Below are 12,236 nucleotides of genomic sequence, written 5' to 3' on the forward strand. Positions count from 1 at the left end.
CTAGTTAAAAGCTGTTGTAAATTCCTCGACTTCCACACACCTGTGGGTGAAATTCTATTCTTTATAGTGAATTTATAATAATAACACATGGACACCTGGAGTGCGGTACTCTGCTTATATGGCAGCAAGTCACTCACGCTTACAGTTTCTTATTTATTAACAAACAGCGTTTCACACTTTATAACAAGTTGTTGTGGAAGTTTTTTGAGAAGAAGCTGTTGCTATAGAAACAATAGTGTGTTAATATGCAGCTATCTGTGGTGTGGTATAAAAGCAGTAAAGCAGCTTGTGTACCTGTGAAGCCTGCTATAAAGTTTATATTCTATAACACTGTGCTGAACACCAAACACTGCTGAATTTAACCTAAACACAAATAGGAGCCAGAATTCTGAGAGTAAAAGACTTCAGAGAAGCAATGAGGAGGATGAAGAACACACTAAAGATTAGTGTTACTCCATTAACTTCAATCTGTCTTTAAAGTCTAATTAGGAAACGCATCGTGTCGCTTCCCTGACTCACCACTAGATGGCAGTACTGATCTCATACATCATATAATAACTCACTGCTGTTGAATTGCTTTCCTGTTTATTGTTGTCATTTCCGGTCGTTCTCAGAGAGGCTTCTCATTGGCTGTGTGTGTGTTTGATGCTCAAAGAGAGTACTGTACATGCAGTCCTGACTCCTTTCTCCCTGCTGAGGCACAGGAACCTCAGCACAATGTTATCACCCGTCTCAGTCCAGGTTTAAGACGTTCTTTCAAGCGCATGAACAACGGCGTCATGTGCAGATGTGTGATAAGAACTTTAAGGTGCTTTCACACACACAGTGTTGAAACCCTTTCCCTGGTGTGTTTTACGGCTCGGTCCTCTTCCACATAAACCAGATTTCAGGGAAAAATCGATTTGATTCTGAATCGACTCGAATGAAGGAAGTGAATCAACTATGACGTGTTGCATTTTTGTAAGTGTGAGCGGCTAAACTGAGCTAAAAGACAAAGCTGTAGAAGTCTAGAAATGTTCTGGAGATTTTGAGAAGATGAGCAAAAATTGTATAAAATTTTTTAAACTGGTTATTTATTTATGAATCATTGAATTGATTCATGAATCATCTTATCATTTATTTACCACTGACTCTGCTCTCCATGTTCAAGTGATGTTTGTTTGCTTGTTTCTTTTGTTTGCTTTCTTTTGTTTGCTTGTTTCTTTTAATATTTTTGGAATTTTTTTAATTGCTATATTTGACCATAGAATCAGTCATTTGTGCAGCAAAACGAATCGAAAGAATCAAATGACACTTACTTTGAATCAGATTCATCAAATGATTCATTAATAGATTTGAAAGTGACCGTAACACTTTGTTTAATATCTCATTGTTTACACGGTTCTCTGACCCCCCCCTCCCCCCTCCTTAGCTGAAGATGCTTTCCTGTCGGCCATCATCAACTACACCAACAGCTCGACTGTGCACTTTAAGCTATCACCTACTTACGTGCTGTACATGACCTGCCGCTACGTGCTGTCCAGCCACTACAGACCCGACATCAGCGCGTCTGAGCGGACGCACAAAGTCATCGCCATCGTCAACAAGATGGTGAGCATGATGGAAGGAGTGATCCAGGTGAGTTCCCGGCCTCTCTACAATTCGGTTTCATCCATCAACCAATAACAGAAACTTGACACACTACCTCAAATGTAGCATGGCTAATCTAGCTAACAAGCCAGTTTAGCATCAACACACTCTACCTTATTTGCGTTATATAAATATACCATTCACGTTATACATGCATACTTAAGCCACGCCTCCCTCTCCTACACCGACACTCAAGCCAGTCTGTTGGAGAGTGTGTGCTGATGCTAAACCAGCAGTTAGCAGCGTTAGCCTTGTAGCGTGGTTAGACCCTTCTGTATAGATGCTGTAATTGTCGTAGCAGCTCCTGTAGGTGTAGCGTTTAAGGCATGGCCGACATACATCACAGCTCAGATCATGGTCCTTACCTACGTGACATTGTTGCTCTGTGTGTGTGTCTGTGTGTGTGTGTGTGTGTGTGTGTGTGTATATGTGTCTGTCTGTGTTCGTCGGCGTCTTTTCCCTTCCCGTCCCGTCTGTTTTAACTTTGCACCGTTCAGGAGCAGTGACTCACACAGCCTGTGATCCCGCGCCAGAAGAATGAAACAACCACCGCCAGTTTATTTACTCTGCTGTTTAGCCGCCCGAGTCGTAGGTGGCCTGTCCTGCTGTGTGGCAGAAGTAAAAGAATTAAAAATAAAGATAGTTAAAACAGTAAACAGGTCCTTGTACGCCTGAACTGATCCTGTGCCAGAACGTATAGAGAGTGAACACACCCACACCAGACGTGTACTTGTGGCATCAGCGAGGTGCCATATGTCTGGACAAGACATTTACTCATAAAAAGACATTTTTAAAACCTCAAACCAAAGTTCCTCACCTTAAAGGTTAATACTGCGTTCACACTAGCAAGCAACTGCACTTGTTTCATCTGGAATCATGTTTAAACTCTTAAATCGTAAACTCTGTATCGTAAACTCTGTATCGTAAATCGTAAACTCTGTATCGTAAATCGTAAACCTTTTATCTTAAATCGTAAACCTTTTATCTTAAATCGTAAACTCTGTTTCGTAAATTGTAAACCTTTTATCTTAAGTCATAAACTCTATCTTAAATCGTAAACTTTTTATCTTAAATCGTAAACTTATCTTAAATCGTAAACTTTATCTTAAATCGTAAACTTTTTATCTTAAATCGTAAACTTTATCTTAAATCGTAAACTCTGTATCTTAAATCGTAAACCTTTTATCTTAAATCGTAAACCTTTTATCTTAAATCGTAAACCTTTTATCTTAAATCGTAAACCTTTCATCTAAAATCGTAAACTCTGTTTAATATCGTAAACTTTTTATCTTAAATTGTACATTTTTATCTTAAATCGTAAACTTTGTATCTTAAATCGTAAACTTTGTATCTTAAATCGTAAACTTTTTATCTTAAGTCGTAACTTTTTATCTTGTGAACTCTTGTAAAACTAAGATCAGTAACTTCTGTAAATTTAGCAGCATAATTTGTAAATTTATTAGCTGAAAGTAATCAGACCACTGATTTTTACGAAGCCCTGATACTAGAGAATCCTTCCATAAATTTACGCTACACGTTTCCTTACAGAATTTTTGATATGACGATTCCAACATTTTTAAGTCTGTAAATGAAGTTTTCACTATCGAAACATTAGCGTATAAGAACGAGCTGATACTAGCGATTACAGGGAACATGTCGCCACCTTCTGACCAATCAGAATCCTGCAGTTAACAATTAGACTGAAATTACAAGAAATCAGACCGTAAACATCACCATGGATGGAATCGGTACGTTGGCATGTTGCTTGCTAGCTCAAAAAAAAACAGGTTACTGTCCTGACGGCATTTTTATTACAGTTTCCTTTCTAAGAAGAAAGACTTTAACAGGAAGGGACTGTGTACATTTGTGTATGTGTGTGTGTGTGTGTGTGTGTGTGTGTGTGTACATGCCTGTGATATCTCTGTCCATGCCATGGCCGTTGTTGTTGACAGTCTCTCTCTCTGTCCTGTCGGATGTTTGTTCCCCCTCTTCCCACTCCTCCTCTCTCTGCAGGAGATTGCTGAAGGTGACCAGGTAGGAGACTGTAACTGCCAGGGAGAGCTGTCTATCTCTCTGTCTGTCTCTCTCTCTCTGTCTTTCTCTCTCTCTCTGCTCATCATCCCCCTCCTCCTCCTCCTCCTCCTCCTCCTCAGTTAGCTTGGCTTAGTCTTACATGCCTTTTGCCCCTCCCATAACGGAAACTTTGCCAATAATCCCTCCTCCAGCAGCTGGACACTAAAAAAACATTAAAAAAAATAATAATAATAATAATAATATTAAACCCGAGCGTTAACCCTTCATTCATTCAGCTCCAACCTGGACCATGTGATACTAAAACTCCAATTAAAAACTCCGATCTCTGACTGTGGCAGCATTTTTAATTCTGGCATCTCCATGTTACCTTCTGCTTCCTGCATTTCAGTGTGGATGCGAGACAAGCCCGTGTTCTGTTGCTTTATTTATTTATTTATTTTCCTTTTAATAATTTTTTTTATTTTTGTTGTCTGTGGTTAATGTTCTTGTTCTTCTGAATGCATTCTATTGGCTGAAACCAGAAAGGGGGGGCAGCCGTCGCCGTCAGGGGGGAAAAAACGTGTGTGTGTGTGTAAGAGAGTGAGTGAGTGTATGCGAGTGTGTGTGTGGTATACACAAGGTTCCAGTTCAGAAAACGTGTGTGTGTGTGTGTAAGAGAGTGAGTGAGTGAGTGTATGCGAGTGTGTGTGTGGTATACACAAGGTTCCAGTTCAGAAAAAGTGTGTGTGTGTGTGTCCTGGGCCGTGTGTATCCCTCCTCGCTGTGTACTGGGGACGTTAAACTCCACAGCAACCAGACACTGCTTTACTAAATGCCTCATTCGCTCCACTCTTTCCACTGCAGAAGAACCCGAGGTACTTGAGGGTCTCGAACCCAGAGGATGCGCTTCTATTCAACCAAAACCAAAAAAAATAATGCTGCTTTGCTTGCGTCGTGGAAAAGGGGCGGAGCTACCTGATGCTGATGCTGGACAAGAAATCATTTTGGAGATGGCCAACACTGCGGAAGATGAGACGTTTTCCAACATTTTTAAAAAGTCACCATTTTCGTATGCCGAAGCCATTAGCTTCGAATAATTTCCGTTTGATGTTCGGCTAGGAAACGGCTTACACTTCAAACCCTAAGTGTTCCATCTTCCATCCATTTTTGTTTTAATTTTATTTAATTTTAAGATATTTAGTCATTTAATATTAATGACTTGAATAAAAACTAACTAGAAATCCCTAAAATAAGTAACGGCGCCCTTTATAAGGAAGAGTTAGTGTGTGTGTCCGTAGCAGCGGTCACGATGAACTGCATTATTGAACATTTCAGAAGACTTCTTTCATTGTTTATTCGTTGTTGTTTTTTTAGCGCTAATGTTGTGGGCGTGGCTTAACGTAAATCAGCTACGCCATGAATGCGCCCCGTGATTTAGAGGTGACTGGTGTTTTGTCAGCGTACACGCGCGAGTGCGAAGAAAATCGGCAAGAATCTGGTGAAAACGTTTAGTTTAGTAAAACGTCGACTTTATTCAAAGAAATTGTTTGGGTTTGGAGCTTCTACAGAAGGTGGAGCTCTGGATTTATTTCCTGCGAGTGTTGATGCCGTTCCCTTCTTCTAGGTACCGTTATTTCCTGTTCATCAGGAAACGTTCACGCGGACGTGATGCATTGCTAAAGGCAAAAAAACCAAACAGTCTGGCTTTAGAAGTTCTGGTACTTTTGCAGTGGAAAAAGACCAAATCTGAATGATTCCTGCTGTACCTGATGCAGTGAGTTAGTCACAGATCAGCAGTGTCTGGTTGTGAGGGAGCGAGGGCGGGTCAGACAGGGGCTCGAGTCTGTCCTGGGACTGCTGCTGCTTCTTGTGGCTGTGAGAACCCCTCTCCTGGCCCTGGCGAGTTTGTACCCTCGCCGCGGCTAACGCTCCGTCTCTCTTACAGAAGCAGAAAAACATCGCCGGCGCTCTGGCCTTCTGGATGGCCAACGCCTCGGAGCTGCTCAACTTCATCAAACAGGACAAAGACCTGAGTCGCATCACGCTGGACGCACAGGACGTCCTCGCGCACCTCGTCCAGATGGCCTTCAAGTGAGTGGCACAGGAAGAACACATAGGTTTATGCTAGCACCGTCAAATTACTTACACACTCTCCCGTCAATTCTAATGACTTCAGATTGAATGCCTGTACACCTGAGCAGTAATTATTCTCAACAGAGTGAACATTAGCAGCAGCGCTAAAACATGAGCGAACATCACAGGCTGTAGGAGAACTTTGTTTTCTCTGTCCGTCTGTCTGTCTGTCCGTCTGTCTGTCTGTATGTCTCTGTGTCTGACCATTCATTCAGTCATTCATTCGTCTGTCTGTCTCTATCTATCCACCTGTCTGTCTGTCCATCCATCAGTTCATTCATTTGTCTGTCTGTCTCTATCAATCCATCTGTCTCTGTCCATCCATCAATTCATTTATTCGTCTGTCTGTCTTTCTGTCCATCCATCCATCTGTCTGTCTGCCTGTGTCTGTCTGCATACATGTCTGTCTCTATTTATCCATCTGTCTGTTTGTCTATCTGTCAATTTATCCATTCTTCTGTCTCTGTCTTTATCTATCTGTCCATTTATCTGTCTGTCTGTGTCTCTCTGTTACTGTCTGTCCATCCATTAATTCTTCTGCCTGCCTGTCTGTCTGTCTCTATTTGTCTATCCATCTGTCTGTCTGTCTCTATGTATCTGTCTGTCTGTCCATTAATCCATTCATCCATTTATCTGTCAGTCTGTCCCTACCTATCTATATATCTTTCTGTCTGTGTCTGTTTATTCGTTTGTCTGTCTGTATTTATCTATCTGTCCATCCATCAATCTGCCTGTCTGTCTGTCCTTATCTGTCTATCCATCCACCAATCTAGGTCTGTCTATTGTTCCCTTTGTCCGTTTATCAATCTCTCTATCAATCGATCTCTCTATCCCTCACACTCCAGTGCCCAGGTGGATGGAGTTCAGCTATAACACATCACCAGTGCAGATGTTTTCCTCACCTCTGTCACCTCTGCTCTGCTCTTTAGGGATAAATATGGCATTTTTATATATTTTATAGATATATTTGTGCTTTATGACGAGGTTTATTAATTATTATTGTAATTATTGATGTAGTTCTTCTTTCTCCACTGATCATCAGAGTTATTTAGCACTTAAGCATTAGCAGAGTTCCTTTAACTGATTCACAGCAGAAGACCGGATCTTTTTTAACGTCATGTTTTTAACGTGTAAATATAACGACTGTTCTAATAGTAACCCAAATCTCTTCTGGCTGCGCTCGTCTAGACACACTGCAGATTAGTGTCTGATTCCCTCTAATAGCCTAGTTTTATTTTAAAGAGGACATTCTCACACACACACCTTGTAGAAGTGTGAAAGAGTAGTACTCCAGCTCTAATGCAGTCCATCTGTGTGCTCAGCGACTCGTCAGTGCTCAGGCCAGTATCTGGACAGGGCGGCGCTGAGCGTTCTTTACCATCCAGACTCTCCTAACTAAGCAAAGCACAGGAGTTCATTTTTTATTTTTTATTGCTTTGTTTTTATTCCTTTGTGCTTTTCAAGAGCTGGATGAAAATGTGGGGCTGTGTCCAGGAATCGTTCTCAGGACCTGGGCTAGTTTTAATCGGTTCAATAAAGAAACGGTGAACTAAACATAGCAACAAACAAAAAAAAGTGGGAGGGGCTTTCCATCTGTCACCTGTCCGTCACAGCAATGCTAGTTAATTGTGTTTCTTGCATGTAGAGAGAATTAGTGCTGCATTACTGTCATTCAGTCTGCTTCTCATTTGCATAAAGTTATGACATCATTCACCCCGCCCACTTTATTGCCCACTCTGTAAAATCACCAAGTGACATTAAAAATACATGATGTTCATGATGCATCATTGCCAGAGAAATAACTTTTTTAAATGCGAAGATGCGATTTCAAAATCTTTTATTTTTTCTTCCTGATTGTTCGAGTGAGTGGTGGTGTTTTTTTTTTCTCCCTTCAGGTATCTGGTCCATTGCCTGCAGTCAGATCTGAATAACTACATGCCAGCGTTCCTCGATGATCCTGAAGAACAAAACCCACAGAGACCCAAGATTGGTGAGACACACACACACAGCCCATGTGTAATCTCAACAAAATGCTCAGACTTTATTCTTATTATTATTAAATTTAAGGCAGTTTTAATAAAAGCGTATTCATGTGATGGCTAATAAATGTTAATAATAAATAATAATAAACAAATACAGCAGATCAGCTGAAGTAGAAGTCCAATCCAAAGAGGCAGATAATCTGGTTAGTCATTTAAGTGTAAGAATAGTTTGCAGGGACAAATTTATTTATTTATTTTTTTTTAAGGAATGTTTTTTTCTTTTTTTCCTTTTGGTTATTTAGGGAATTTTTTTAGCATTTGTGTTGCTAGATTTATATTTTTTTTAAACATATTTTGTATTTTAAATGTGGGTTTTTTACAGATTATTTCAATTTTTTAAATAAATTTATAAATAACTTTTTTATTTCAGATTAACTTTTATTTTTCATATTTTTTTTTTTTAATTTTTAGAATTTTCAGATTTTTTTTTCCCAGATAAATTTCCTATTTTTCAAAATTGTATTTTCTGTTTTACTCTACTTTTTATTTTTATTTTATTTATATATTTTATCTTTTTTTTTTATTGAAGTTAACTCAGGCTGCATATGATCCTAATTGCAAATGACTTCATTTCAGACCAGATCAGAATAATGAACAGAATACTTACCTATAAGATATAAAGCAGTCACATAGTGACCGTGTCCTCCTTGTTTCCTGTCCCTCAGAGGACGTGCTGCACACGCTGACAGGAGCCATGTCTCTGCTTCGGCGTTGCCGTGTGAACGCGGCCCTCACCATCCAGCTGTTCTCTCAGCTCTTCCACTACATCAACATGTGGCTGTTCAACAAGCTGGTGACCGAATCTGACTCGGGTCTGTGCTCGCACTACTGGGGTGCCATCCTGCGCCAGCAGCTCAGCCACATCGAGGCCTGGGCTGAGAAACAGGGTCTGGAACTCGCTGCCGACTGCCACCTCAGCCGCATAGTGCAGGTACACACACACACAGTAACTGGAGATATACATATTAACACTCCAGCAAAACCTCATGAAACTAAGTGCCCAGGCTCATAGAGCTGATCATTTTTGTAGTTATTTTTATGATCCACATCTGGATCGTGTATTATTTTCCTTCTCTATGGTCCAGTGTACTGCCCGTTCTTCTGCTATACACTGGACCATACTGTCTCACACACTCCGGTTCTAACCACTCTGGCATATGCTTACGCTTGTTAAACCTGTAATTCTCCATCCATCTTTCCCTGTAATGAGCATCTACACCATTTATGAGCATCTGCACAACATGGTGCTCCCACCACCATGCTTCACTGTGAGAGATGTCGTGGTGTTGTCATGGTGATGAGCAGTACCAAGGGGCAAAAAAAGTCAATACAAAGTATTATATATATTATCTTTCTTCTCACCAAGAGTCTCATTAGCATGAACAAGAGTTTGAATATTTTGTAGGATTTCTAAAGAATTCTTCAAACCAGCGCATGAACCGATTTTGATTGTGGAATGTTCCCAAGCAGGCTCGAGGTCTCAGCATGATCGAATGTGTGAAATCCTTTTCATTCAAACGCTTACTTCCTGTTTTTCATCCAGAGACACTATTTACACAGAGATGTTTTTTAGGAACTCGTGGTCTATTGTTAGCACTGGAGGCTTTTAATTGTTTTCATACCCAGACCCCCGTACTGATGCTTTTCCAGAACTTTGTCCCGGACTTGTTTTCAGAGCTCTCACAGGTTTTGTTTAGGTGTGTTCTCTAGGTAGGTGTTTATTTATACTGAGATCATGTTACAGAGCTTGACTGCACACCGGAATGGCACCAAAAATCATTTACAGCTTTCATAACGACGGGAGAGAATACAGTGGAACCTCGGCATAGGGATTTAATTCATTCTGGAGGAGAGTTCTTAAGGTGAAAATCTGAATTCTCCCATGAGAAATAATGTAAATGTAGATAATCCGTTCCAGCCGCCCAAAAATATGAGCAGCATTCCCAATATGAAGCGTATGTACATTGAACTGCAGAACTGACCCAAGCCAAGCATTCCATGTCGAGGCTCCTCACAGGAAGTCGTGCCACCAAGCTTGGGCTAAAAATAGAACAGATCACCCACACCACCAATCTGTCCACAAAGAAACGCCAGAAAAATCATCTAGCTTTTGAACGCATGCTGAAGACGACGCTGGTATCGTGGGTTGACTCTTTCCAAACAGCTTTCACTGACTGAAAAATAAATTTTTGCAATATTTCAATTCTTAACAGAGGGCATTCACATGCCGAGGTTCAACTGTATTTAACTTTTATTTATTTATTTTTGAGTAAATAACTTCATAAAAAAAATTTTTTTCTTCGATCAGTATTGTTTTTTTTAATAATATTTTTTATATATATTTTTTATATATATTTTATTTATTTTTTTTATATATTTTATTTTTTTGTATATATATATATATATATATATATATATATATATATATATATATATATATATATATATATATATATATATATAAACTTTTTTTTTAAAATATATATATATATAACATCACTTCCTGGTTATATCCAAGGACGTCCATATTGTAACACCGTACTGTTCTTGCACTCATCATCTGTTATCTCGTGATATCTTGTCTTTCCAGGCCACGACTCTCCTCACCATGGACAAGTACTCCATGCAGGACGTCCAGAACATCAACAACACCTGCTTCAAGCTCAACTCTCTGCAGCTCAACGCACTCATGAGTAACTACCACTGCGCCCCGGACGAGCCCTACATCCCCCCGGTGAGTGTCTCTCCTGCCGTCACACACACACACACACACCCAGCGCTGTAGAAGCAGCAGCATTGTGCAGTGGTACGACTGAAGTAATCCCCACAGGAGCTAAATCTGAGCCGGGATTTCTTTTGCTCTCTATATTAGGAACACTGCACCTTCATAAAATTACAAATAATTACAGCTTCCTCAGTCATTTAGATCTGTGTGAATAGAAGAGATGAAATAAGTTTTAATTCACCTGAGTAATTATAATCAACCTCTCTCTCTCTCCCTTTCTTTCTTTCTTTCTTTCTTTCTTTCTTTCTTTCTTTCTTTCTTTCTTTCTTTCTTTCTTTCTTTCTTTCTTTCTTTCTTTCTTTCTTTCTTTCTTTCTTTCTTTCTTTCTTTCTACCTCTCTCTGTCTTTCTCTCCCGTCTCTCTTTTCCTCTCTCTCTTTCTCTGGACCCCCCCCCATTCTGTCTCTTTTTCGTTCTTTCTACCTCTCTCTCTGTCTGTGTCCTCTGCCCCCCTTTCTCTGCCCCCTTCTTTCTTTCTTTCTTTCTTTCTTTCTTTCTTTCTTTCTTTCTTTCTTTCTTTCTTTCTTTCTTTCTTTCTTTCTTTCTTTCTTTCTTTCTTTCTTTCTTTCTTTCTTTCTCTTCCCCCATCCTCTCTCTCTTCTTCTCTTTCTCTCTCTCTCTCTCTCTCTCTCTCTCTCTCTCTCTCACCCTCTCTCTTTTTTTCTCGAATTGAGTTTTTCTGTATTATTAAAGAAATATGATAGATGTTTGGGGTGTGTGTGGGTGTGTGTGTGATGTCTCGAGATGAATTCCAATGCGTTTAAAACTCCCACCCCGTGTTTTCAGGAAATCCTCCCGACTTAATGAAGATAAATGAACACATTTGTGTTCCATCAGTAAAACTAGAATAATTCGCTCATGTCAATTATATAAACTCGTGTTTAAGTCATGAGGAAGTTCATAAATCAGCTGTGGCTCAGTTCTCCTGGTTTCTCCAGAGGTTCCTCGTTCATTGTACACCTTGTCCTGTTGTTGCCTGCAGGAGCTGATCGATCACGTGGTGGCCGTGGCGGAGAACACGGCGGACGAGCTGGCTCGCAGCGACGGCCGAGAGGTTCAGCTGGAGGAGGATCCTGACCTTCAGCTTCCCTTCCTGCTCCCGGAGGACGGCTACTCCTGCGACGTGGTCCGCAACATTCCCAACGGCTTCCAGGAGTTTCTGGAGCCACTGTGTCAGAGAGGTAAGAGATGGTCTGCATTTCCCAGAGAGTCAGTAGCGGTCAACACCCGGTATCAGGGAAGCGGGTCTATCTTGTTTATTTAACGCTGACGTGTGAGAGGTGGAATGTGGTCAGTTAAAGTCTCGCAAAAAGAACTGTTTGTTTCAGATTAAAAACAAACACAGATAAGAGAGAGAGAGAGAAACGTGATGGTGTGTGTGAGAGAGAGAGAGCAGGATCTCCAGGATTTAGATGTGTATTAAAGGTGTGTGCTGACTTGTGTGTGTGTTCTTTCAGGATTTTGTCGCCTGACCCCTCATCCTCGCTCTCCTGGAACCTGGACCGTCTACTTTGAAGGAGCCGACTGCGACAGCCACTTCTCCGCAGATAACGCAGACCTGGTAGGTCACATGATGCCATTACCACACACACACACACACGTGATAGGCTTCAAGCTGACTGATATTTATAGACA

The 12,236-nt window shown here is 40.6% G+C and overlaps 1 protein-coding gene across 18 annotated transcripts in view; it reads left to right on the plus strand.

Annotated features, from left to right (window-relative positions):
- Positions 1 to 12,236, plus strand: part of afdna (afadin, adherens junction formation factor a) — a 114,293-nt gene that overhangs the window by 65,442 nt on the left and 36,615 nt on the right. For 13 of the 18 annotated variants that reach the window (XM_058379025.1, XM_058379014.1, XM_058379023.1 and 10 more), the window contains 8 exons: positions 1,412 to 1,617; positions 3,643 to 3,663; positions 5,588 to 5,733; positions 7,671 to 7,765; positions 8,483 to 8,748; positions 10,408 to 10,551; positions 11,584 to 11,782; positions 12,059 to 12,162. In XM_058379025.1, the coding sequence (XP_058235008.1) occupies positions 1,412 to 1,617; positions 3,643 to 3,663; positions 5,588 to 5,733; positions 7,671 to 7,765; positions 8,483 to 8,748; positions 10,408 to 10,551; positions 11,584 to 11,782; positions 12,059 to 12,162 (1,181 nt within the window). The remainder of the gene's footprint in view (positions 1 to 1,411; positions 1,618 to 3,642; positions 3,664 to 5,587; positions 5,734 to 7,670; positions 7,766 to 8,482; positions 8,749 to 10,407; positions 10,552 to 11,583; positions 11,783 to 12,058; positions 12,163 to 12,236) is intronic. The other 5 variants (XM_058379017.1, XM_058379030.1, XM_058379033.1 and 2 more) reach the window with 1 other exon arrangement.

The sequence above is a fragment of the Hemibagrus wyckioides genome, linkage group LG25, assembly GCF_019097595.1.
Source record: "Hemibagrus wyckioides isolate EC202008001 linkage group LG25, SWU_Hwy_1.0, whole genome shotgun sequence".
Taxonomy (NCBI): domain Eukaryota; kingdom Metazoa; phylum Chordata; class Actinopteri; order Siluriformes; family Bagridae; genus Hemibagrus; species Hemibagrus wyckioides.